The 27,621-nt window shown below is 46.4% G+C and overlaps 1 protein-coding gene and 1 non-coding gene across 3 annotated transcripts in view; one reads left to right on the top strand and one right to left on the bottom strand.

The window, feature by feature from the left end:
- LOC120093663 (uncharacterized) overlaps positions 1–11,822 on the top strand; it is a 107,655-nt gene extending 95,833 nt beyond the window's left edge. For both annotated transcript variants that reach the window (XR_015625607.1, XM_087559785.1), the window contains 2 exons: positions 4,372–4,509; positions 8,008–11,822. Coding sequence is in view for 1 of the 2 variants with exons in the window: in XM_087559785.1 (XP_087415911.1) it covers positions 4,372–4,509; positions 8,008–8,081 (212 nt within the window). In the remaining variant the exon portion in view is untranslated. The remainder of the gene's footprint in view (positions 1–4,371; positions 4,510–8,007) is intronic.
- Positions 11,823–27,030: 15,208 nt separating this feature from the next.
- LOC120094053 (U6 spliceosomal RNA) lies at positions 27,031–27,137 on the bottom strand. The gene has a single exon (XR_015626227.1). It is a non-coding gene; the product is annotated as a U6 spliceosomal RNA (small nuclear RNA).
- Between the last annotated feature and the right edge of the window lie 484 nt (positions 27,138–27,621).

A 27,621-nucleotide genomic window follows, 5' to 3' on the forward strand; every position in this document is an offset into this window, starting at 1 on the left:
CTAGGAGTTGAATCTGCCTGGCAAATTGTTCCTTGGTTAGGCTTCCTTCCCCTTATGCAGATGTGCTGACCCCTGGCAACCCCTCATTTTGCGCCATCTCCCAATGTGTTCATGTCCAGGTCTGGTTGTTGAAGTTGAAAGACCCTATTCCGGCACCAGCCCCTTCTGCTTTCTCATACGTGTGCCAAGTACTTGTGAAGACTTCTTCCAAGTGTTTCATCATGCCTCGGGGTGGGGATGCATCTATTCTGCATTTCAACACTTTGTTTCCACCTGGCATTTCAATTGCCAGCTAATAAGTGAAGTAACTCATCTCCAGGCTGACATCCATGACGCTGTGCTTTACGGGGACCCATACTCGGATCCCTAACATGCTCAGGGAGCCATGACAGGTCTAACCTGTAGTATTTAGTAGCCACAGAGGTGGGCTGGGGGTTTTGGGTTTCTCAGTTCATCCATAGAGATAATTCAAAAATCTGCATTATTTCATCATCTCGGCAACTCAAGGTGGGGGTGGTGGAATTTGAGAAACTTTGGCAACTCCTGGGTCTCAGTCCAAGTAAGGATCTTTCCCAACTCATCTGCTTTCTTGTGGTATCTGGGACATCTCTCTCTCTCTCTCTCTCTCTCTCTCTCTCTCTCTCTGTCTCCCCCTTCTGTGTATGTGTGTGTGTGTGTGTGTGTGTGTGTGTGTGTGTGTGTGTGTGTGTAAAGCACTGTCACCAGTATGGGCTCCTGAAACCTTTTCTGCCAAGTTCTTTCTCACTGGGACCCTTGGACTCCCAGCATTTATGCTCTCCCAGGCTGTTTGACTGCATTGCCCAATTGGACGGGTTTGATAGGGCAGGCTAGTGAGTGCAAGCCTCATAAACAGTTCCCAGGTGTGGGGACAGCATATTCTGAAGATAGCTCAGGAGTGGCTTTAGCAACATGCACTTTGTCTGGGGCAAGTTCACTGTCACACACAGACACAGACACAGACACAGACACAGACACAGACACAGACACACACACACACACACACACACACACACACACACACACACACAGAAGACTGAACAGGAAGATGGAAAACAGAGCCTTAGTGTGGATGGTACACTGTAAAATAGAATATTGCCTGGTGAGAGAAAGGGAACCAAGCCCCAGGTGCTTCGTGGCGTGGGGCCAGATCTTGGAATTGTTCAATAGAAAGAAATGGAATCCTGGAGGTGGGGTTCTCTTGAGCACTTAGCTGATAGTCTTATATGGTGATTGCTTATGATTCAGACTAATGTTGTAACCAGACCATAAATGCTTAGCAGGCAGGGATCTGGACTTATGGCTAGTTTTCCTTTCTTGTACTACTTAATGCAGAGTCTTATATATAGGCAGTGTTCAATAAAGGCACAGAAGGAAAGCATCTCAGGCTACATTTGATACTGTGTTATGTCCCAAACCTTCTGCTGTGAGTCAATCCATTTGATGGTTGAGACTGTTTTGGGGCATATGGTCTCTTTCTCTCCCCTATCTGGTTCCCATTTCAGTGTAAAATAATACCAGGCCCAGGCCTTGAGGAGCTATGTTAGAGGAGGAAGAAGCACTCTCTCTCTCTCTCTCTCTCTCTCTCTCTCTCTCTCTCTCTCTCTCTCTCTCACACACACACACACACACACACACACAAACACACAAACACACAGGTATACAAATGGGGTTGGGTGGGTGACTGTAGAGTATGAACCCAGGCTACAGACAGGCTACTGAAGCCTTGTGATGCTCCCTGCTCCACAAAATGGAGAGTTACCTGGTATTATAGGTACCAGGGGGGCCATCTTGGAGCTAGCAGGACTGAGTGGGGCCCTGTACAGAAGGAGAGAGGAGACTATTCAGGACGGAGAGAGTGAACATGCAGTCTAAGGCCTGTCCACATTGCCTTTTCCATCCATCCATCCATCCATCCATCCATCCATCCATCCATCCATCCATCCGTTCATTTATTCATTCTATAGGCTCTGATTTTGCCCATGCATGGTCCAGACTTTGAGGGCAGAGTTTTGGTTAAGACATGTAGGTAAATCTGTTCAGAAACCAGACAATGAACAAATGAGAAAATAATTAGCTGGCAAAGTACTGAGTGTCATGGAATATTGAAAATAAAGGGCATAAAAAGGATCCAGTCCTTGACCACAAAGGATAAGAATTGTGATCAGCCTGGAAAGGACCCACAAGGAAGTAGAATGGCAAGACATATTCTAAGAATGGACTTCTTGGGGCTGGGAACAGTCAAGAAGTCTGGAGCATAGGAAGTTCAAGGTAGAAGAAGTGGGGGGAAAGGCAGAATGAACGAAAGAGATGGAGTTGGAAGATGTGCAGTGGCTTAGGCCAGGCAGAGGACACATGGAACTGCTTGTGTCATGATAAGGATTTGGGACATCAAAAGCATTCTGTATTAGTTACTCTCAAGTTGCTGTGACAGCCAACCATCCAAGAAATGAAAGATTTATTTTGGCTCACGGTTTCAGAGGGATTCTGTCCATCATGGAGGGAAGATATGGACTGTCCATTCAAAGGGTGACAGTGGAAGTGAGTGTTGTAAACTGTTCACATCACAGCTAACAGGATCGGAGACTGTGACAAGAACCATGGACTGGGTAAAACCTTCAAGAGCCTGCCCTTATTGAAGTATTTCTATCAATTAAGCTCCATTTTCTGAAAGTATTTGTTCATTCAATAGAGGACCGCCACTTGGGGAACTAGCATTTGAAGCTTAAGCAAGTGGAAGAGCATTTCAGATTTAGCCAAATATCTAAGTAAGAGAGGCTATTGAGTTAGGTTGCAAGTGGTGTGAAGATGTGGCCATGTGTGAAGTATTTAGGACAGGAAGCTTGACTATGGGATGTGAAGGAGAATGAATTCTTGTAGGATGATTCCAGTTCTTCTTAGTGAAGTCACTAGTGATGTGACCCTGCTTCTGGCTGAAGATAGGCTGGAGGGCAGGGGGCCTGGTTGTGGGGGCTATGGGTGACAGTCTCCTGAATGTAAACTGTGGTCCAGGGGATCCTTAACATGCGATGCTGGAACCCTGCTGAGAAGTTTCCTCTTTTTCTCTTTCCCTTTTCTGTTTCTGAGGTCTCTCCTATCCTTTGTTCAATGTCTTCTTTTATTAGCCACACTGGGGTTCCTGGGAAGACTGGAAGGTAAGAGTGCTGTCCAGATGGCAGGTTTTCCAGAACACATATCACTGTGAAAACATAACTACCAACTTTGAGGGGTTCATTGCAGTGCTGAAATGACAGCATCATTTAATTTCATCTCATTCAGCTCAGCCAGTGCCTTCTGTGCACTCACCGTGGACCTGTAAGCATCGACAAATAGACTGTGTTCACTCTTTACCTGCTCTCATGTCCTCTAAAGCTAACATGATCACCAGTGAAACAGATGAGCAAAAATAAAGCTTGACACCATAGAAATAGGTACAGAGTACCTCAAGGCTGCAGTCAGGAGGTGTATAGAGGACATTATTCTTCAGAATCAGAGACCGAGGCCCAAGGAAGTTAACCATTTCAATTGACAGTGCTTAGAAGCTGAGGCTGGGTTAGAACTCCTTTCTGAGCCCATAATGGGACGTTTGCCAGTGCTGCTTCTGACTTCTGGAAGATATGTCTTCTCATGTGGGGATGTGTTGTAGACCAGGAAGGAGAAGGTAGCAGCTGTGGGTTGAGTAGATCTGGGTTCAATTCCTCATTCCTACATGAGTGACCTTGAGCAAACATTAGTCTCTGTAAGGTGAGTAATAATAAAACTGGAATTAATTTAGGAATCTCACAATGTGTGTACACTAAGGGATGTGGTTAAAGCTTAGCTTTCTCCCCATGCCTCATGGCCTCCACTGTCACGCTGGGCCTAGAGATCTTCTCTCATTCTCCACTCAGTGATGCTGGATGACATATATCAAGAAGACCTGCTGCGTGGTTCGGCCAATCACTTATTGCTGGATTCTAGGGAGCTCAAATGGGAAATGAAGTGTTCAGACCAAGATGAGTCAGGGTCGTCTTGGTTTCAAGCATCAGAAACACCATTAAGGGTATAAAAAGGAGCCCATGGCTTCTCACAACCATGAGGGTCAAGTACATAGCAAATGTTAGTTACTTTGCTTGTTGTTGTCACAAGATACCTGACAAGGAACATCTACAGGAAGGAAAGGTTTATCTTGGCTCATGGTTTTGGAAGGGATTCAGCGAATCTTGGTGGGTGAGGCAAGGAGGTGGGAATAGGGGAATATGGGGGCAGCTGGTCATGGTGCTTTCAAAGTTAGGAGGACTAAAGTGGGCAAGGAGTGGGGTTGGGTTCTTAAACCTCAAGGTTCACACCAAATGGTCCACTTCTTCCATCAAGGCTCTACATTCTTCTGCAACTCCCAAAACTACCTCAGCAGCTGGGAACCAAGCAGTCAAACACATGGGCTGATGGAGACCATCTCAGGTCCAAGGCACAACAGGTGGCTTCAGTTCTGGCTGGATCCAGGGATCTCAGGTACTGTTGTTCTCTTCTTCTAGTCTACTTTCCCTATGTTCCCTTCCTTCTTGGACTGGGTTTCTCCAGGAGGGGGACCCCAAAGCTCTATATCTTTTTAGCTCATACATTTATGGGGAAGAGAGATTTTTTTCTAAGAATCTTTGGACAGAATTCCTGAAAATTGGCCCGAGGCTTTAGGTAGATGGAAAGTTCTCATGGGCCAGGCTTTTGTGGTTGCCGACGGTCACTCTCTCCCTACAAGTGTGCGCTTTCTCTGTACATGCATGTGTGTCTTTTGTGTCACTCTTCTGTGTCCTCAGTACAGAGTTAAGTCCTCAGAGCTAGACCAGCAGAGGAATTAATACCCTCCCCCCATTTGTCTGCTTGAAGGCCAGGGCTGGGTCTAACTATTTTCTCTTCCCTGCATGAGCATTCAATTCTTCCAGGACTTATTTACTGAAGGCCAGATAGGGTGGGGGAGGGGATAAGTAAAGGAAGAAAAAGCATGAAGGGTTAAGGAGAAGGGTGGTTTGAAGAATGGAGTCAGAGGTCAAGACGTAGCTCCAAATCGTTGCAAGGAGGACCCAGGACTGGCGCTGAGGAGAATCTAACTTGCTGGTCCTTGCATAGCCCTTCTCCTGGCCCCGTGGGAAGGAAGAGACCCCACCCAGCCAGAAGGGGAGTAGTTCCATGTTGGAATAATTTGTGAGTATTTTATGGTCTTATCAGTTAATAATAAAAATGAAATTACATTAAAATACAACCATGTGTGGGCCGCAGCACAAGTTAATGACTCGTCATGTAGTCATATGCATGTCCCTTTAATTGAGGCATAATGATACTGGTAATAATACCCTGGGTCTGCTTGTGGCTTCTTTCTTCGGAAGAGCTCAAAGCACTTTCTCCTTTATCTCATCTCCCTCCCTGACTTCCCAGGGAAGTGGCACTTATCACCCCCTTTCTCAGGGGTCTGGGTGTTATGACTCACGCTCTGGGTGTGGTGCAGGTGACTCTTTCTTTAGCTCACCCTGTAATATCCCCATTTCCTAGGTGACCATGACAGTCCTGGCTTTGAGGGCTCTCTGAACTATCTGATTGTACCCTAGGAAGCTTAAGCGTGGGAAGTAGAGTGGGGGAGGAGGGAGAAGAGGGTCTGTTGCAGTTCCAGAGGGAGATGTGAGGCCCCAAGGAGTCAGCATGTTAGAAACAGGGGATCCTGGAGAGTGGATGATGTATTTTTTTACCTTCTCATCTCTCAGATCAAACACAGTACATGACATGATGTCTAGACATGTAATCTAAATCTACTGATGGCAATATGGGAGATAAAAATGTCAGTATCGGGCTGGAGAGATGGCTCAGCGGTTAAGAGCACCCGACTGCTCTTCCAGAGGTCATGAGTTCAATTCCCAGCAACCACATGGTGGCTCACAACCATCTGTAAAGAGATCCAATGCCCTCTTCTGGTGTATCTGAAGACAGCTACAGTGTACTTATATATAATAAATGAATAAATCTTTAAAAAAAATGTCAGTATCATTCAAGACCCAGTTCAAAGGTCACGTCTCCTCTCTCAAATATCTCCTCTGGTCCTTCCTTGGGGTCTTATCATGTCACCATGGACTTTCCCAGCTCTTGAGGTCTATGAGCACAGAAGGTTTCATGTCATAAACTCAGAAGTCAGGGGCATGGGAACAAGTGGCTGGGCTTTAATGTAGGAAAGAAAAACCCCGAATTCTGCCTCACAACATCTGTGGGGATCAGGAAGGAAGACCTTTAACCTTTGCAAGCATAGTCTTTCCCTACCTCCTTATCCCAATAGAACTAAGAAAACTCACTTTGCTGGCTTGTGGAGAGGTTAAATGTAGTAACTCTCTTGGTACTAAGTAGGTCCTAGGTATTAATTTCTAGTGATTAACTTTTGACTTGGTGGTTCCTAGTTTTAGCTCCAAATCAGAATGGTCCTTCTTTGCAGGAGACTTTCCTGGAAGACCCCTGGAAATTTTGGTCACTGCACCTGGGTTGGGCTCAAGGCACCTGACTTGCCAGAAAGGTTTCTCTGATGGTTCTTATATCAGAGGGGCTTAATGTTGGTCAAACTGAATGTGTGGCTGAATATAAAAAAACTATAAAAGTCATTATGTCTTTGGTTTTAAGGTCCAGGGAAGGGACAGTAAATGCCCTTGAGTACAATGACCAGTGTTTTCTTTAGGGAAAACAATTGAGTTCACACTGTAGCTAGGTGACCCATGAAGGCTGGTAGAGAGAAGTCAGTCACCTGGCCTCCAGTGTCTCTGTGATCCAATTAAGCTGTCACATCTGAGCTTCACCTTACTGCTTCTTCTGGGGGAAAGAGTGGGGCAGGTGTCCTCAGTACAGACGTTCCGTATTGGAAGTACAGATCTGGTAGATGGAAGAATCTGGAAGCCTCCATGAAAAACGTCCAGTGGGGTCTCAAGAGGTGTTCCTCTATCTTTTGGTAATTTTATATTTCAACTTTATGAAGAATTAGGGCAGGAAATAAAAGTTTATTACCATTTTCAGCTGCTGCCAATATCTGAGAGACCCCAAGGAATTTCTGTGAAAATGTGGGAGCCAGCCGAGCCTTCTTTCTGGAAACCAACAGCCCTTGAAAGGGTTCCATGAAGGCCCAGAATCAATGACGCAGATGGAGTTTAGGATTAGAACTTGAGTGCAGGCCAAACCCTGTCAGGTCCTTGCTGGGCAACTGAGGACCAGCCCTAGAGTCCACATAGAGAGTATGAGATATGAACTGGTAACATTTTTTTTTTCCTCAGAGGTGGTGCATTATCTGGGGAAAGAATGTGAGGAATCTGTCCCATGCTTGAGAGCAGTAAATGGCTAATGGCAGAATCTTGAAAGGTCCATATCCACATGAATATGGGAGTTAGGGGTCCTGCAGCTGCTGAGTCTGTGTGTATGAGGCCTATGACCTCACATATGGAAGAGGCCACAGGAAAGTGGGGTACGGGGGCCGAACATAAATTGGGGCATCTTCTCATACACAATTGTCTTCAGTGTTCACACAATCCTCAAAGACCTCATCATGTCTGTGTTTGACCTTTGAGGAAGCCATCTATTTCATAGATGAGGCCAGGCAGGCAAAAGCTCTTAGTTGCATAGCAATCTGTTGGTACCAGAATTTGAACCCACGTTCATTTAACTCAGTTTTCTACCCTCATTACTCCAGTTGCTTGTACAGCGGCTGACAGGACGTAGTTGGGTTTCTTCAGATTCTCACTGGAGTGGCTGTCTAGATAGTCCTTGCAGTAAAGCAGATACCATTCCCATTCCTTTCCTGGGAACAGGCCACTCATAGTATTTGGTTAGGAAAGGGAGTTGTATATGCCAGTGTCAAAGACACCAAGGTATGGCCTACTGTCACCACAGGTGAGAGATAGGGTCTGTTTTAGTTAGGATTTTACTGCTGTGAAAAGACATCATGATCAAGGCATCTCTTACAGAGGATAACATTTTATTTGTGCTGGCTTACAGGTTCAGAGGTTCAGTCCATTATCATGGCAGGAAGTATGGCAGTGTCCAGGCTGGCATGGCGCAGGAGAAGCTGAGAGTTCTGTATCTTGTCAAACAAGAGAAACTGACTCCCATGTGGCTAGGAGAAGGGTCTCAAAACCCACACCTACAGTGACACATTTTCTCCAACAAGGCCACACCTACTCCAACAAGGCCACACCTCCTAGTAGTGCCCTTCCCTGGGCCAAGCATATATAAACCATCACAGAGTACTCCTGAGGATCCCAAGCAGAGCTATACATTGTCTTTGCCAGCTGAGCCTGGAGTGATGGCCCCACACAGATGATCAGTATAATAACTGACCAGGAAGAGCACACAGGCCCCGACGTCTCTAAACCTGGGAGACCTGCAGGATTGTGCAAGAGCGACCTCTACTTGGGCCCAGAAAACAAGACAAACAGCTTCTTTTCCATGCACTGTGACTGACTCATTTTCTAAGAAGCCCAGCCATTTTTTGGGTGGTTTGGAAACCAATCCAGGACTGAGTGAAGCAAGGAAGACACAGAGCAGACGGCAGCATCATTGACCCCCACTTTACTCTCCATATAAAGCACAGAACTCAGCCCCTGAGCCTGGGGATGGGACCATCGTAAGACCCCCCCTTCTTCATTCCAATGTACTTGTCTGCCCAGACCCCCAGAGGTCACACTTATAGACGAGCCTTAATCAGGACATTCTAATCTGCCCAAGCCTTAGTTTGAGTCATGAATTATTAAGGAGATTCAATAGAAGAGAGAAAGGACTTGCCTGCCACTGGGATGCTTGAGTCTAAAACCATATAGCCCTGTGTTCTACCATTATTTGGAAAGACGGGGTCCTTCGGAGTTTAGAAGGACTGTCCATAAAGTAGAGCTCTTTTGTGTTGTTGCTGTGAGAACTGCGTAAGAGAATACTTCTGCCCCTGCCACCCATCACACACCTAGCAAAAGTATTAGCTGCCTTCTCCTTCCTGGCTCATTCCCTCATGAGTGCCAAGAAGAGATATTTGGATCTGAAGATATCAAATTATTTCAAGCACAAATCTTTTCCAGGTTCCTGTTTTAGAAACTGGGATCAGAAAACACAGCCTCTCAGGTTGTTATGAGACTGACCGAGTCGACATGAGTACTGTGCCAGCCCAGCTCCGGAAGTTCTCAGCTTTGTGGCTGGTTATAAATAGTTCTTCTCTGTGTGGGTGATGCCTCCTTGGCTGGTGCTGTGTGTGCTGTGTGGTCAAGGCTGAACTGACTCACCCTGGAGTGACAGATCTAGGTAGTGACACCCAAGGTAGCTGGGTAGAAATAGCCGGGCTCTTTATTAAAACCAAGAGACAGATTGGATGTTCTTGTGACAGGTGCCTTGGGGCTTTGATAGGCCCAGAGAAGGAGAGGGGAGATGCTTGTGGCTACCAAGTCATAGGAAAATGGGATGCCCCTACAATTTTCCTAGACAAAGAAACTTGTAGGGTGTGCTGTTTCTTTTATGAGGACATAGATAAATGGCAGCTGGGAAGATACTCCTCCTTCTTGTGGGGACAAGGGGACTGGGCCGGGCATCCTAGAGCCTGTTTCTGGCCAAGTCAGACAATATTTGATTTCTTCCCAGGAAGTAGAGAAGATGGGTGAGCCTCAAGCCCAGTGTACCTTCTATAACTGTATTCTTTACAAAATTCTACAAGTGTGTGTGTGTGTGTGTGTGTGTGTGTGTGTGTGTGTGTGTGTGTGTGTATCTGGGGCTGGGAGCTGGGATGGGCACACAGCCCACTGGATGTTTAGGAAGAGAGAGGTTCAAAGAAAGCTTGTGAAGGAGGCCACATTTGAACAGAATTGTAGGCAGAAATCAGGGGATAAAACAAGCATCTCACTTCTCTAACTCCCCCTCATTCTTTGATCTCTACCAACAGATTCCCACACAGTATGAACCTACTTTCATTGAGGTCATCATTGACCTTCTTATGGTAAATCCAAAGCTCCCCTTTAAACTAAAGGGAATGTCCACTTGATTTGAAGTTCACTTTTCTCTTGACTCCTGTTCTTTTCCTGCCTCTCTAGCTGTCTTTTTCCCATTTCCATTGTGACTTTATCTGTTCTATCTCCCTAACTATTTACCTTCCATCTATCCATCTCTCCTCCATCTTTACAACAAAGAGACTTTAATGGAAGCAATGTTTACAGAGTGTGGAAGTTCCACAAGGTGGGACTAACACCACGGAACCATCAGTAGCTTTGGGCCTGAAGACTGACTGTTTACTAGACTCCAGAAATTTGAGGCTAGGGAAAGTAGCTTGGTGGTAGAATGCTTACCTAGCATGTACAAGGCCCTGGGTTCAATTCCTGGTACCGTGGAAATAAAAACGAAGGAACAAACTTCTAGAAAGTGAAGCTGTGAGGGGCTTCCTGTCAGGGGCTGAGCCTTTGGCAGAGGAACGAAACTACCTAGGGGGCAGCCTCCTTCCTTGACTTTCCTCCTCATCCCTTCTGAGGTTCCCAACATCATAAATGTGGGCTGCCTCTAAGCTAGAGCCCTCCTCTGATTATACACCCTTATCCCAGAGACTCTTTCTTACGGCAGTGGCAATGTAGCCCATTTTCTTCTCTTCCAGCAACTGGAGTTGACCTGCCTTCTTCCTGGGCATCTCTGTTTTTCAGACACCATCAACTCAGGCAGTCCACAGGTCATCATGCCTTCCCCTCATGCTGTCCCTTTCCTGTCTTCCTTTCTACTGTGGCTACCTTGTCCTTTGTCATGGATGATGTCTTATCAAGAATCATCTAACCTCTTCCAGCAACACTCTTGTCTCTGCTGGTAGGGGAACCATCAGGGTTCTTTCTAAAAGATCACCTCTAACATCACTTTACTCCTACAAGTTTTTCTACTCAGCTCGTTACATCCCAGATGATGACCTTGGCCTGGTGCTATCTCTGCTCACCTCTGTTCACCTCCTCCCCTGTTTCCATTCCCCCTCCTTGGCACCTGTGTACCCTTTACTCAGCTGGGTCATTAGCAGATCTCCCAGATGCTTACAGGTTCATGCTCTTGTGCCTTCTCACAGACCGGAACTTCCTCCCTTCACCTCCCACAGCAAAGGCCTCAGCCCTTCCTCATCCCATTGCACTCCTCCTTTCTGGAAAGCACTCCCACAGCCCATGCTCAACAGGGGTTGCCTAGAGCCCAGGATCTTCATCTCTTCCTTTCTTTAGTTATCTAGGTAAGTTCTCTGACCACCCCTTGCATTTGGGACCCAGCATTGGCTCTGTGTTTGCTGAGAGCAGGAACATGTGGAGCCTCTACATTACAAGGACAAGCATGGTGTGGTGCCTTTCTCTAGGCCCTCAGTTGAGTTTTCAATTTCTCTAAAATTTCGCCTCCCTCTTCTATCAACCTCACCTCCTAGGGCCCACTTCCCACTTCCGGTTCTAGCAACACTCATCTGGCCTGGCACAGACACATCCCACTCTTTCAAGCACCAATTATCCTGTGCTCATGACTGATTCCTCCACTCCCCACCCCCCACTTCAATGGGGAGTGCCTCCTTGCTCTTCAAGGCCTGTGTCTGCAAGCTGGTTTCTGACAGGAATGATGCCTTGTCCCTGTGGATCCTTAGGAAAGTTTGTCACCTCATGCCGGATGTGCTGTAGGATGGGGGGATGTGTATGATTAAGTTAACCAAAGTTTAATGCAATGCAATACAGTCTTCTCTGTAATATGTAATATTATATATGCTTCACTGCTTCACGCATATCAGCTGGTTTGATTTGTGCAACAATGCTATAAAGAAAATACTGTTATTGTTCCCATCTTATGGTTTATAACACTGAAGCACAGCATGTTACTCACTTTTGTCACTGTGATGAATTACTTAATAAGAAGCAGCATAAGAATTGGAGGGTTCCTTACGGTGGGAAGGCATAGTGGTGGGAGAATTCCCAAGGTGTTTGCTTACATCTCCGAGTACCAGGGAGCAGAGATGGGACAGGAAGTGGAGCCCGACTATAAACAGAGGCATATGTCCTCCAGCTAGGCTCCACCTCCCCAAAGTTCCATACCTTCTTCCAACAGAGCCACCAACAAGAACCAATTGTTTAAACATGTCTGAGGAGGTGGGGCATTTGTCACTCAAACCCTAACTTATGCAGAAGTTAGTTAAACTGTCCAAAGCTACATGGCTAGAACATTCCACAGATAGGATTTGAACCTAAGTAATCTGGTTTTGCCATGGGAACCTAAAACTGGGACTTAGACAGAGGGGTTTTGATTATCTCACTGTGGAGGGTGACCTTGACTTTGCAGACCTGGTAAGCTGTAGAAGGCCTTCAAGTTCTCGTAGTGGGTAGTCTTCAGGTGGCTTTGGATTGTACTGTGTACACAGGAGAAGCTGTGGGATTGGGGTAGGGACCACTCCCTGGGTCCTAGTAGTAGAAGGGTGGTTTCCTCTTTTATCAAATTTGTGAGTAGGAGAAGACAATCAGTTGTTTGGCATTTTCCTCCCTTTCCTGGAAGTGCCAATGCTGGGTGAAGAGAAGCTTTAAGAAGCTCTGTGGGTGGCTAGAAACATCTGGCATGGGGTTTGCTAAGCAACTCCAGAGATCTGCCTTCTGGAGAAGCCTGAGAACTGGCCTGGCCTTCTTTGCCAGTAAAGGACATGGCTTCCTTAAAACACTTGTATCCTGTGCCTTCCAGTCTTCTCCTGGTTGGCCTTGAGTGGTGAGTGTGAACACTTAGAATATTATCAAAGCCAGACAGTATTTGCTATGGGCTCTCTCTGTGGACCCTGGGACCAGCCACTAGACACTTTGACTTGGCATTTTGGATATTCCCAACCTGATCTTTAATGAGTCTAATTTACTGTGTGGATGACCATGAGAACAGAAGGAAGGAGGGAAGTTGAGATGTATTGTAGGCTGAATTTATGAATTTCAAATAATCTATTGAAGTCAGAATCCCCATGGCCTCAGAATGTACCCGTATGGGGGAATGGGCCCCTTGAAGAAGTATGTAATATTTACTGATGCCATTGGGGTCATAATGCTTACTGAGATCATTGGGGGGAATATTAATCTGAGAACTGGGTCTTCAGCAAAAGAGGGAACTTGGATCTAGATTCCATATATAAGAATACAGGAAGAAGCCAGCCATGAGGCAGCCCAGGAGAGTCAAAGCAAGCCTACTTATACTCTGATCTTGGACTTCAGCCTCCAGAATTACAAGAACGTAGATCTTGGTTGCCTAAGTCATCCTGATACAACATCTGCTTCTGTAAGCTCTAACAAGCTATTAGAAGGTGACACCATGGACATCTCATTCGCTGTGCCCCCCAGTCATGGCACTTCTGTTTCCATGGGGTCAGCCTAGCCAAACAGGAAGGGATTTCTGGCTAGAGAGCGACTGGGTGTAGGTGACACTGGGCATGGGACCTGCTGGGCTGTCATCGCTAGACTGGTAGGCCTTGCCCTCAGGGAACTTCTAATCCCATGGGGAGACAAGTACATTGTGAGCTAAGTACCTATGAGTCACTCAGTAATGAAACAGACGAATGAGACAGCAAGAGAGGTGAGAGTCCATGGTCCATGGTGATGTCATAGAGGGTTGCTTCAAAGGCTCAGCCTTGGGGCCTGTGCATAACAAGTGTGAGGATCTGAGTTCAAATCCCCAGAGCCCTTATAAAAAGCCAAGAATGGGTATGTGTGCCAGCAACTTCAGGGATGAAAGGGGAAAACAATATAGAAAGGTACTTTGTGTCCTTGTCTGGCTTCTGCGTGTGTCTACACAAACATGTACACGCATACACTCTGGTGAATGTGCCACCTCGGTACCAGGTAGCTTATACCATGTACACACACACACACACACACACACACACACACACACACACACACACACACACGATGCAGAGAAACACAGGGTTTGCTCTGGCCCTGGCAACCAGAGACTGGAGGGAAGGGTACCCTAGAGGAGTTGTACACATGTACAAATGCTCAGAGGCATTTATATTTACTATGGAGACCAGGCCTGGAGCTAGATCAGGGAGGCCACTGCACACAGGCTGGGTTAGGGAACCTCAGAAAGAAAACAGTTTTTTGTCAGGGTGCTGGCTCAGTGATACTGTAGGCTAGTTGGGGGACCATAGACAGGTCACTTAGTTTTCTGGGATGTCAACGTTCTCTGCTGCAAAGTAGCAATGATCACAGCATTTGCCTTGTAGGGGTGCTGTTAAGGGTAGGTCGGTAGCACCCTACAGTGTGGTTTGTCATGTGGTCGGACCTACCCTGCTCTTGCTTGGCTCACTTGTCACAGCTGCTTTTCCCACTCCCCCTAGTGTGGCTGAAACAATAACTTCATCAACGTCTCTTATGAGGCACGGAGGGAAGTCAGGTCAGCAGAGAAAGTCACTTGTCACCAATTGGAATTGAGAACTGAGAGTCTAGAGGCTCCTGGCAAACACACAAGAACTTGCCAGAAAACATTTGGTACAGGGTTCCCGGATGCCTGGTTCTCCACACAGAACCCTCTGAGGTTCTACAGGCTGTTCACTCATGCATCGGGGAAGGAACCAAAAGGAGGACCTGAAAGAATGATGCATTTTTCTCAGTAAGAGTCCAAGGAGGCGGCCAGGCAGAGGGATGTTGTCTCGGGCTCCCAGGAGAAAGGTTGCTGCAAAGGTCACCTGTCCTTGCAGATGCTGCATGCTAACTGATAGAATGTACTTGACTTGAATTAAAGACCCCTGCCCCATTTTATGACCTGTATGGTTTTTGGCATTGGTTAAAAGATATAGACAATGCCCACCCTTTCATAATTCAGTATCTCCTGCCCAAACTCCATCTGCCCTTTGAATGTTTCCCTCACTTCCCTGACGTCATCATCTGTCTGGTTCTTCTTTGTCACGCCTCAGCTCAGGTGTCATTCCTCTTGGAGCTGGAGTTAGATGCTGCTTTGCTCTTCCCACAGCAAACTGGCTCGCACCTGCCACCTGTCACCTGGGTGAACTTGCCAAAGGTTGGCATGTTATCTAGACTGTCAGCTCTGTCAGGAAGGGCCATAGCTGCCTTGTTGGTGACTGCTCAGTTTCTGGTCCAGGCACGGGAAAATGCAGCGACACTTAAGGGATGAGTTAGACGTGAGAGCTGATGACTGTCACCCTCAAGTTTCCCGGCTGTCTTGATGATGCTTCTTAAGATGAATCTTCTTTAGGTTAAGTGTTGAAAATGACTTCGTTTTCATAGGAGCTTGTGCATTTATAGGTCTAAAATGGCCCAAATTGTACAAATGACTTTTATTTTATTTTATTCATGTTATTACAAAATGGAGATTGGTAGCAAGCATGAATTCTCAATTCGGATCAGCTGATTTCAATTTCAGTTCCATCACCCTCAGAGGCTGTGTGACTCTGGGTAAAGGATAGTATTTTTCTATGCCTCAGTTTCCTTGTTTTAAGATAGAGGTATTAATAAGCATGATGGGGTTCTTGTGATAATGATATTGGTCAACATTACAGTTTGAAGGTGAAATGCCCCCCATAGATTCTTCATGTGTTAGACTAGGTAGGTGGTCCCCAGATGGTGGGATGCTGGTGTCGGAGACTGTAGAACCTCTGAGACATAGAGCCTAGCCAGATGGGGTAAAGGGCTTATGGGTAATGGCCAGACCTGCATTCTGTACGGAACCTTGGCTCCTGACTGCCACACCAGTGTAAGCCACTGTCTGTACGCCTGCTGCCTCTGCCACAAGCTTCTACTGCCACGCCTTCCCCAACATGGTAGACTGTATCCTCCGCACCATGAAGCAGAATCGATCCTTCTTTCTGTACATTGCTTCTGTGAGTATTCTGTAACAGCCAAGTACATTTATAAAGAACTTATTTGCAGTGGTCCCCAAACATGTAGACACATCACCTGGAACTTTGTTAAATAAATAGCCAACCCTATAAATGGAACCTTTGCCTCTTAGTTATTTAACTCCATTCTGAAGAACCATGTTGACTCGGCCCCAACACAAGGCAAACTCAAGGCCAAAGCATCTTTTTTAGTGTGTGCCCACCCTTGAATGGTGTACTCTTTTATCTTCTGTGGTATTTTGTCTTGAATAGTCTTGCCTTTTACATAATCTAATTATACTCCCTTTCTTGTCTGCTGAAAGGCCATTTTATATGGCAGGGAGAGTATTGGCTGAGACCTATGGGACTTCCTTCTCAAAGTCTTAATGTGATGGCCTCCTGGTAACGTGGGGGAAATTAGGAGGAGGGTAAGGAGTGGGAGGAGGAGGAGGAAGAGGAGGCTGGAAACCATGAGTTGCTCATGTTGGTGTTCTGCCTGCCCATGGTTTGACCTCGGTTGGCCTGGTTTCGAATGTTTCTGGGACACAGAGGTAGGAGTAGGTAGGTTTGACCACAAGGAAGCACTGGGTGGTGAGGGCAGGATGTACCATGGGCATTTAGAATGAATAGTTTACAGTAAAAATAATCAGAGTCCCGGTCTGACTGCATGGCCACTCCAAGGCCAAGGAGTCCTCAGATGCCACATAATCCGGTCTCAAAGGGGAGCTGTGGTTTCGGAGTCTGGGTGGCTGCAGTCCATGATTTAAAAAGCAAAGCTGGGCATGGGATCTAAGATAGGAGGCTGGTCAGGGGCCAGAAGTGATGATTCTGTTTGAAATTGCATGCAAGCATTAAAAACAAAACAAAACAAAAAAGGTGATAGAGGAAGAAAGAAAAACAAAATGCTTAAAATGTAAGAGAAACCGTCTTTGGCAATCCTTTTCTCTAAAAAAAAAGAGGGAAGGAAAGGAAAGGAAGGAAGGAAGGAAGGAAGGAAGGAAAGAAAGAAAGAAAGAAAGAAAGAAAGAAAGAAAGAAAGAAAGAAAGGAGCTAACATGCAATCAGGGCCTGGTTGACTCTGAGGGCTCTTGGGTTTCAGAATGAGTAGATCATTATAGAAACAAGGTGGCCTCTGGGTGGGATAACCTACAGGGAGAGTCACTCCCTAGAGGCCTGGCCATGTCCTGCCTTGCATGTGAACACTTGCATGGCCTCAATGGGCACATATGACTGCTGACTCTTATTACAGCATGTGTCCCTTTGATGTGAACACTGATGATCGAACCTTTTACAGTGTCCTATTGCATAGTGCACCACAGTGCCTCCCTCAGCCAGCTGTCTACCCCACCCCCACCACCTCAGGAGGGAGATGTGAAAATTAGATAACTTTTATGGAAAGGGAGATCACCCCCCCCTCCAAGTTTTAGGAAGGTGACCTTGCTTGTTCAAGGCCAGGAAGAGACGAAACAGTAGTGGTTGGTATGAGGCTCTTGACAGGGTCATGGGGATTCTGTGTTGCCAGTTGGTTGGGAGGGTCAGACAGAAAGTAAGGACGAAGGCTTACCTGACCTTTGTTTTGTGGAATTATTACTAGAAACCAGAATATAACATTTCTGTGCCCTGGGTGGCTGAATTTCAAGTGGTTAAAAAGGTCTAGGAGAAAAGGATTTGACCTGGGTAGAATCCCCATTCTGCTACTCACACACTGTGGGGCCAGTTCCTGACTGCTTCTGAACCTTGACTTCCTCATCTGTAAAATAGGAGAGTTGTCAGTCCTGTCTCTTGTGGCCTCAATGGGCACATATGACTGGCGACTCTTATTACAGCATCTTTCTCATCAGCTCTTCCCTCGGCATGTTATATTTATGTGGTAAGGGAATTACCTATTTTTGTTCCCATTTTACAGATTACGACACAAGGCACAATGGAGAGGTTATTTGCTCAGATTCAGGAAAGCAGAACTAGAGTTATAGCCTAGGACTTTGAATGCCAAACCTGAGTAACTCCCAGCTGTGCTGTGCTGTGCCCTCTGCTGGCTTTCCTGCCATTGTTGACCAACATTGATGCTCCAGGGTCTGAAATGGCAGAATCGGGGTAAGAGTATCTGGCTCCTTGGCTATCCCCTTTGGTTTCTTCTGTACACTGCTGCAGGTCTCCACCCTCCCATCCAGGCACTTAGAACTCCTTTGTGCCTGCATGTCTTACTGGTGTGAACACCACTCAAGCGCCTAGAACCACACCGCAGCCCTGCTGTAGACTTGCAGTTAGAGCTCCATCTGAACCCACAAACATAAGATGGGTAGAAGTTCCCATTTACACAGTTTTTCTGATCCCCTAGAGGCTTGTTGAGTGCCCAAGCCTGCCCAAGTGTTCCAGCTGTGGTGACTATGAATGGTCATATCTAATGGTGAGTCCATTAGAGTTTGGAACCAGTGAGGAAGTTGGAGAGCAATCTCAGGTTCATTGTAATGAGTGCTACAAATGAGATTCTATCAAAGGAAATAAGTCAGGTCTTGGGAGAGTGAGCAGTAAAGAAAACTGACTCCGACTTGAGAGTTAGAAAAGGCTCACTCAAGAAAGGGACGCTTGAGCTGTGATCTGGAAACCAGTTATCAAAGTGAGATGGACGGGCTGAACAGATGGTGGGGACAGCAGTGTAAAGGCTCTGGGGTTAGGGAAGAGCTTTTTCAGATAGGAAAGAATATAGAGGGAATGTTATGTAAGAAAGGTCAGGAAGGGAAGGTAGGAGCTGGTATAATTGTGCCACATTAAATGTTAAAGATGTAATGACAGAGGAAGTGGGGATCCACTAAAGAGCTTTAATTTGGGGGTAGTGTGTGTGAGGAGTCCATATAATTGAGCTTGGATTTAAACTCCTCCTCATAGTTGACATGAGACTGGCTTTAGGGAAACAGAATGGTTGTAGAGATTAGTCAGAAGGCTATGGATGTGGATGAGAGTGGACTGTGGTTTGGACCAAGGTGGAGGTGGTGGTGATGGAGACAGATGGACTGTGGACTCCATTCTGGGCGCCATGTAGACACTGGAGATATAAAATTCTGTCAGACTTAGAAGCCCTTCTCCACAGTGTTTGCTGCCTAAAAGGAAGGAGAGGCCTAGTAGCGTACACATATGTGCCTCAGAGGCCACTGTGTGCAATGGAAGATGAGAAATGGCCAGTCCTGTAGGCTGCAATATGTCCTCACCCTCTGCAGTGGGACTTCTGGCTTTTCACACCAAGACATGGAAACCGTCTGTCTAACTCTCAGATCTGGACTGGTTTTACCATATGCCTTTGTCAAGTGTGGTAGAAATGATAATGGGACAGTTTGGAACTATGGCCTCCATTGTCCATGTTTCCATCATACCTAGAAAACTTGCAGTTTTGAAGAACAAACATAGGAAACCACCTCGATGATGGAAGACCCAGACTCAATGATCTTTAGCTGATAGCCAGGAAACTACCAGCTATGTAAGTAAAATCGTAGGTTAGCTAACCCTGAGTACTCAACCAGGTGGGTACAAATACATGCTACGTCTCAACCATGTTCTGTAGAGTCTGTTCCACATCAGCAGAGGGGTTAGCTAGCTTACAGATTCAAGATCCTGAATAATGCTCATTGTTTGCAGCAGCGATTGGAAAATGATGGCCTGTGAACATGACCTAACCTGTTTTCGTAGTATATAGTTGTACCCATTTATTTACATATTGTCTCCAGCTGCCTTTGGGTTTCATAACCAGAAGAGAGTAGAGCACCAAATAGTTGATATCTGTCTCTTTAATAACATCTCTGCTGTCTCCTGGTTTAAAGCAAATGAGTTTTGAAGCGGCTTGTTACACAGCACTGACTGACAGATGCACAGGGGTTAGAGTAAAAGATCCTAGGGAGACACAGAGGAAGTAATGGGTGAGCTCTACACTGACCTGATATGTAGTGCTTGGGAACACCTCAGGAGAGGAAGTGATGTTAACTCTCTTGAGCCATGAGTAAACTTAGGCTCAGAGGGAAATGATGAAGAAACCAAGGGTCAGGATGATGATGATCAGGCCCAGGTCATGTGGCAGGCTTCCTGGTTCCTGTTTAGTGACATTGTTCCCGCCCTCCCTCCAGTAGGCACTAGGAATCTTCTGGTGAAGAGAGGGGCTTTACATTGTGGCCCTTTTGCTTCCCTGGTGTGTGGTTTGGGGCAACTTATGTAGTTTCTCTGTTGCTTAATTTCTTCATCCATATAGTGGTGGTGGTAGGGATAAGACCAACTTCATAGATTTTTTTTTTATGAAATTAGGTGAGATCATTGGCTCAAGCTATGTGCTATGTTTTAGTTAAGTATACCATTTGGAAAGGGTAATCATGGGGCTTTTTACTGAAGCAGGGATTGAGTCCCACCTCCAGGAAAGTTGTTCTCTGATAAATTTCCAGTGAGAGGGATGGTGTAGCGGCATCAGATATGTATACTCAAGGACCTTGAACCATGTGGACGCAATGATTTTCCATTACCAGCTTCTTTTTTGGGACCCACAATGCTGTATTTTCCAACCCACTAGCTGTAGTTCCCTAAATGTCCATGGCTGACAGAGTCTGTAACTTTGAACTTACCTCTAGATCCCATTTGTCTGGCTGAGGCTTACTCGGGTGAGGAGAATGAATGGTGTGGAGCCAGGTTTGAGAAAATGCTTCCCCGAGCACTGACATTGCCAGGTCCTGTGCTGGACCAAGGGAACTGGCAAAGACTGGGTGCCCATGTCTGTTTTCTTAGGATACAGAGTCCACTATGGGAGCTGGACTGGTCAACGGATGTTTATTTTCAACTCAAGATGATGAGAGCAGGCAGTGGGGCATGGGGCTCCTCAAGGACTTAGGGGAGCTTGGGTCTTTACACACACTCATGCTGAGTAGTGCTGAGTCTCAGTGTGACTAGGAGCTTATAGAGGGAGAGAGGTGGGATGACACAGTTCAGTAGTGCAAAGCATGATGGGAATGCAATGGTGGTGAACAGGGAACTGCAGTGAAGGGTAAGAGGGGACCGGCAGGGAGCAGGGCTTTTACCCATCATCACTATGAGGATAGGAGGCAGAGGGCCTGGAAGATGGACTAGAGGTAGGAGGGAGGCAGGGTTGAGTGGCCTCTCCTGGGGTCACCACAACAGGTGACAGTGTCTTCGTTTTTTGGTCCCCAGGGAGGCTATGGTATAAGGAAGCTCCTGGCATTATGGTTAGTCTGTTCACTTCTGGATATAGATATGGTATTGCCACGGGGCGATGTTATATTCCTTCCTAATCCTAATGGATTTTACTATGTTGTTTCATAATATCTAATGGGACCTTAAGGGACTTGTAAACCACATTGAGTGGGTCAGTAAGGGTAGGGGGGAGGAGGAGGAGGAGATGGGGGCATCCAACTATCTGCTACATGGCTCCAAGAAGTAACATAACTGTCAGGGTCTGGAGACAATCTTCAGGGCTCAGTAGAGATGTTTGGTATTTGGAAGTTCTTTCTGCTTTTCCAAACAAATGAAGAAGTAAACACAAACCTGGAAGTGGATATTGAAAAAAAAAAGTCCCATCATCACTTTAGGAGCTGATGTGTAAGTGTCATCAATAGGAGAGAATTTCTCAATGAGGAACTGGCCAACGAGAGGACAAAATACCCTTCAGAATGCTTCCTGTGAGAAGTCAAATGGTAGGCAAACAAGAGTTGCACCATCAAGCCTCTGTTCTTTTTCCGTTCATTTTCTGAGCATGTAGATTAGATGCTTCAAGACCCCCCATTCTACAGTCCTATCAGGCTTTCCATGCTGTAACCACTGGAAAAGAAAGTTGTAGATGGTCAGTTGGTGTCTGGCTGAGAGAGGACTGAAGGTGCCTTTGGCTGAAATTCCTTTGAGTCTGTGAGCCAAAAGAAATCTTTCTTCCCTGAAGTGGTTTCTGTCAGGTGTTTTGACACACTGGCAAGAAATACAAATTACGGCTTGTGCATGTGTTGAGTGTGAGTGTATAGAGCGTGTGTGTGTGTGTGTGTGTGTGTGTGTGTGTGTGTGTGTGTGGTGTCTGTATGCACATGAGTAAGTGTGCAGGGAACAGGAAGGGAGTCACACACTCTTTGTGCCTTTGTCCTTCTGAAGACATGTGGAGTCATATCATACCAGCCCAATTTCTTCCTCTAAGTTTTAGATTGGAGGCATTTGACGTCTGGGTCTCAGGTCTTAATTTTCCTTCAAAAAGGAGACCACAGGGAGTGTTGGCTTTGGCCAATACTCATTGCCTGGCTTAGAGACGAACACATGGTATTGAGGCTGCGGCTCTTGAGTTAAGCTAATCCAGAGAATCCTGGCCTCTTCCCTCATTCCGTGACCTTGTGATGGCTATTTCCCCCTTTCAGCCTCAATTTCCATTTATTAAAATAAGGATATCAATTCTTACCCCACACGAATGTGAGGAGCTTCAGTGAGGTTCGGCATGTGGGACAGCAGTACAGGACATGCTTCATGTTGCACTCATAGGACCATGACATGCTGAGGCTGCGCTGACATTTTTCAGTAATCCCAGGACAGCCCCTTGTCCTCAGTCTTCTCACAATCTGACAAAAATGACCCATGAGTGTTTGGGAACCACAGGAAGAAGGCTCCTAACTTCCTTGCAGATGCATGGGTTTGTGGCTTTCTTGGGAGTGTGCGTTTGAGAGTGAGGGTGTCAGCAGGTGTATGTGCAGGTATATAAATGCATATGGAAGAGAGTTGAATGTGTACGTAACAGTACTAACAGATTTGTGCGTGGCTGTGACTGTGTGTGTGAATTGAGAAGATGTGGTGGTTCTGGGGAGTAGGTGCTTTGGTTTGAACGGGAAGTCCTCCACAGGGTCATGCGCTTGAGTTATGATCCTCACCTAGTAGTGTTCTGGAAGGTGGTAGAACCTTTGGGAGGTAGGGTATATCTGGTAGAAGCATGGTATTATCCTTTAAAGGTCTTTCTGGTATGCCTGGCTGTCCTGTGAAGGGTCTCTGCTACAGAGATGCTTTTCCGTGTCAATGATACTATGGTGGCTTGAATGCCCATTGACACTGTGAGCTGACACAAATCTTTTCTTCTTTTGGTTGTTGTTAAATTTGCCAAAACGTCTGACATTTTGCCAGCCAGAGGTTAGAGAAATAACTAATTGTTGTCTGTGTGTGACTGTGTCTGAATATAGTAATTCATGTATGTATATGCTTCTTTATATATGTGCTTGTGAGGTATGTGTGTATCCAGTGCCCCCAGTGTGTGTGTGTGTGTGTGTGTGTGTGTGTGTGTGTTCTGATTTCTACCACATCTTTCTGATGTTCCTGTTGTGTTCTGTCTTTTGTCTATTGTTGTAGTCTTGATCTTTTACATGGGACAGATTCCCAGCCCCAAATTTCTCTCATCTTTTTACTAAAGGTAGCAAGCAGACTCAGAAAATGGACCTCTGGTCTCCAGTGCCTCTTCCTACTCCAGATGGGAATTCAGTTCACATAATTCTTGGTGCGAGTTGTTTGCTCCTGGAGGAGGAGGGGAGGTCTGAGTCTATCTAGCTGTGCCCTCCAGGGGCCCAGGGGCAGCTGTCAGCAACCCCTGTAGTTCCTCCTTTAGAGCAGCTCAGCCCCATGGCTTCCCCACTGTGCTCAGCTGGGTGCCTCCTGAACTCCCCCATGGCATCATGGTGCACCCAGAGGAGCGGGATGATCCATGCTCTCTGCAGCAAATGTGCAGGGAGCACCTGCTGTGGGTCAGCTCTGCGGGAGGCTCTCTCTGTTCTCAACAGCCAGTGAAGGCAGGAAATAGGCTTGCTTTTCCTGCCTGGGTGGAGGTGGACATGGGAGATAACAGATCCTCACTGGTCAGAGGAGGGTGTATACGTAGATGAAACAGGATAAGGAGATTGGCAAGGTGGGCTCGCAGGTGGGCTTAAGGATGCAGCTCAGATGATAGAGCGCTTGCACAGCCCTCAGGAAGACTGTGTTCAGTCTCTAGCATACTGTAAATCCAGGGTGATGGTGCACATGTGTAATTCCAGCAAACGGGAAGTGGAGGCAGGAGGATCGGAAGTTCAAGGTCATCCTTGGCTATGTTGTAAGTTCATGACCAGCCTGGGCTACATGAGACTCTGTCTCAAAAATGGAAGAAAAAAAAACCCTAAAAATAAAAATTAAAAAAGGCTGGTCACATGAGTTATTTATAGAGGGTGGCTTTGGAGGAGGACATATGGAGAAGGTGATTTTATACTTGGGATTGGCAGCATAGGGCTCTGTGATGCTCTGTGAGGGGACCAGGATGAGAGGCTGTTAGGGCAAGACCCTGAGGTAGATGGGTACATTCTAGGAATGCCCAACATGAGGAGAGAGAATGACAAGACAGGGTAGGTTTGGGCATCAGAGACAGGCAGAGCAGATCTAGGAGGGCCTTGAAGGACTGTCAGGTGGCTTTGCAGTGTATTCTGGGTAACAAGTGAGGCCTTGAAAAAAGCAAGAAAGTGATAAAGATGCCATAATTACCCTGGCTGTTGGGGAGAGGAGGAAGCAAGAGTGGGAAGGGGAGGACAACAGAAATGGGGGGAGGATGACAGAAATGGGGGAGGGCAACAGAAAGGGGGAGATGACAGGAGTGGGAGGACAACAGAAACGGGGGAGGATAACAGAAAGAGGGAAGGATAACAGAAAGGGAGAGGAAAACAGAAAGGGGGGAGGATGACAGAAAGTGGGAGTACAACAGAAAGGTGCTGTCTACTCAGTCTGCACCATAGCCCAGGCCACAGGCCTAAGTCTCACTTAAGGGGACACTGCCATTGTTCTCATAATTGACAGCCCCACTGTCACTGCCATAGCCTGTGGACTTAAGGAAGTAAGGTTTGGGGTCTCAGTTTCAGCTTCTTTGTCTGTAAAATCAGGTGCACCAGAGAAATTTGTCTTGCTCAGGACTATCATCTTGGAAAGTTAATAACTGTTGTCCCCACTTTCAGGATAAGGAAACTGAGGCCAGATTTTACCTACCTGATTGTAAACATTTTCAAAATAACCTTAAACTGGGAGCTTTGCCTAGAGCCATGTCAGGCCAGCATCTCTTGAGTAGGTGATGTAACTCTAAGGTCCCCTTATCCTAGTCTAGTGAGATCACAGGCTCCAGCCTCTTTGACTGATGGAAGCCAGGTTCCTAGTCTTTTGGCTGGCACATCTCTATAACCCATTTTGCTCTACACTCATATCGTTCTCACTTCTAGAGGTACAAGCACATCTCTTTGTGATGTGACCTCTGTATGCCACAATGGGGGACGAGTAGCCAGTTATAACAGCCATGATTGGTTTCATGTTTCCTGTAGTTGGGCTATGTGAGGTGTTTTGTGTTTAGCCCTGTGAGGACTCCACAGCCCTATGAGTGGAAAACCGTCCCTGTCTGCACTCACTGGTGAGGAAAGGGAGATTGAGAAATGTTGAGCAATTTGCCCAAGGTGAAGGGCAGAGCTGGAGCTCAAATCTAAGACTCGACATCTTTAAAGCCTGCTCTTTCTGTAAATCTCTGCAGCTTGTTCCAAGGTGTGGCTGGCTTGGGGAGAATCAGGCATGAGCTGATTCATTAGCTATTTAATTTGCCCCACTGAGTGATGGATGAATGGGGCTGACTTGGAACCACTGGAGAGTGGATTGGGCAAGGGCATGGGGCAGAGTGTCTGGATACGGGTCTCGGAAGATGACCTTACCAGCAGTGTGGGCCATGGTAAAGGTGGTTTCACGATGAAGGCTGCCAACCATGCCCACCCCAGAGTCCTGCCCTGTGAAGACATTATGCAGGTAGTAAAAAGACCCTTGAGGAAGACCCTCTAATCATGTGATTTTTCAAACATAGACACACTTCCTGTGGTCAGGGTGGTGGATGGCAACAGCAAAGATGGGATAGTGACACAACATAGGAAAGACATGATAGGCCATGGACACAACATAGGAAAGACATGATAGGCCATGGACACAACATAGGAAAGACATGATAGGCCATGGACACAACATAGGAAAGACATGATAGGCCATGGACACAACATAGGAAAGACATGATAGGCCATGGACACAACATAGGAAAGATGTGATAGGCCATGGCTTTGAAAACAGAGGAAAAGGAATGTAACCAAATCCTTCTCTCCTCTGCTCTGTTCTGTTCCTCTCCCCTCTCCTCTCCCTTCTTCTGATACAGGATCTCACTATGTACTCCAAACAGGCCTCAAACTTGTGATCTTCCTGCCTCAGTTTTCCAAATGCTGAAATTATAAGCATGAGCCCCCATAGCTGGTATAGTCATGACGTTCCCTTCCCAAGTTCCTTCGTATTGTCTTTTTTCCATGTGATGTATGTCCTCCTTTCCATGTGTGTATACACACTTGCATACGTATACATACTTGTAAGCACACTGCAGAGTCCAAGAAGACATTAACATCTTGATTTATATTGCCGTCAATCTTATTTTTTCTTTTTTTTTTCTTTCTTTCTTTTTTTTTATTAACTTGAGTATTTCTTCTATACATTTCGAGTGTTATTCCCTTTCCCGGTTTCCGGGCAAACATCCCCCTCCCCCTCCCCTTCCTTATGGGTGTTCCCCTCCCAACCCTTCCCCACATTGCCGCCCTCCCCCCATAGTCTAGTTCACTGGGGGTTCAGTCTTAGCAGGACCAAGGGCTTCCCCTTCCACTGGTGATCTTACTAGGATATTCATTGCTACCTATGAGGTCAGAGTCCAGGGTCAGTCCATGTATAGTCTTTAGGTAGTGGCTTAGTCCCTGGAAGCTCTGGTTGCTTGGCATTGTTGTACATATGGGGTCTCAAGCCCCTTCAAGTTCTTCCAGTTCTTTCTCTGATTCCTTCAACGGGGGTCCTATTCTCAGTTCAGTGGTTTGCTGCTGGCATTCGCCTCTGTGTTTGCTGTATTCTGGCTGTGTCTCTCAGGAGCGATCTACATCCGGCTCCTGTCGGCCTGCACTTCTTTGCTTCATCCATCTTGTCTAATTGGATGGCTGTATATGTATGGGCCACATGTGGGGCAGGCTCTGAATGGGTGTTCCTTCAGTCTCTGTTTTAATCTTTGCCTCTCTATTCCCTGCCAAGGGTATTCTTGTTCCCCTTTTAAAGAAGGAGTGAAGCATTCACATTTTGATCATCCGTCTTGAGTTTCATTTGTTCTAAGCATCTAGAGTAATTCCAAAAATATGGAACGCTTCACGAATTTGCGTGTCATCCTTGCACAGGGGCCATGCTAATCTTCTCTGTATCATTCCAATTTTATTATAAGTGCTGCCGAAGCGAGCACGTCAATCTTATTTTTAAAGACAGGGTCTCTCACCATTCTGGAGTTCACTGCTGTTCAGGCTGGCTGGCCACGGAGGTCCTGAGATCTGCCTGTATCTGAGCCCCTGCTGGGATCACAGAACACTCAGCCATGCTTGGCTTTTTCATGGGTGCTAGGGATTCAAACTTTGCAAGTGCTCTTACCCACTGAGCCACCTTCCCAGACCATCTGTGGTCATTTCTTACAACAGGAGACAAGTATGACGAGTGATCTTGGCCATGGGGCCTGTGTCTTCTACTAAGTAACAGAGAGCACAACAGACTGTGGGGTCAGCAACAGAAGTTACCTGACACATGGTTTGCACACAAAGGATGCGTAGAGACCACACCAGAATGTGTGCGCTCTCTTCTGGAACAAGGCTATGATTGACAGCTGTCCATCAGGGTGTTAAGGTGTTTTGAATGGGAAGAACCGTCCAAAGAATGCTTAGAACGATTGGGGCTGC

This window comes from Rattus norvegicus, chromosome 7 (assembly GCF_021556685.1).
Source record: "Rattus norvegicus strain SHRSP/BbbUtx chromosome 7, alternate assembly SHRSP_T2T, whole genome shotgun sequence".
Classification (NCBI taxonomy): domain Eukaryota; kingdom Metazoa; phylum Chordata; class Mammalia; order Rodentia; family Muridae; genus Rattus; species Rattus norvegicus.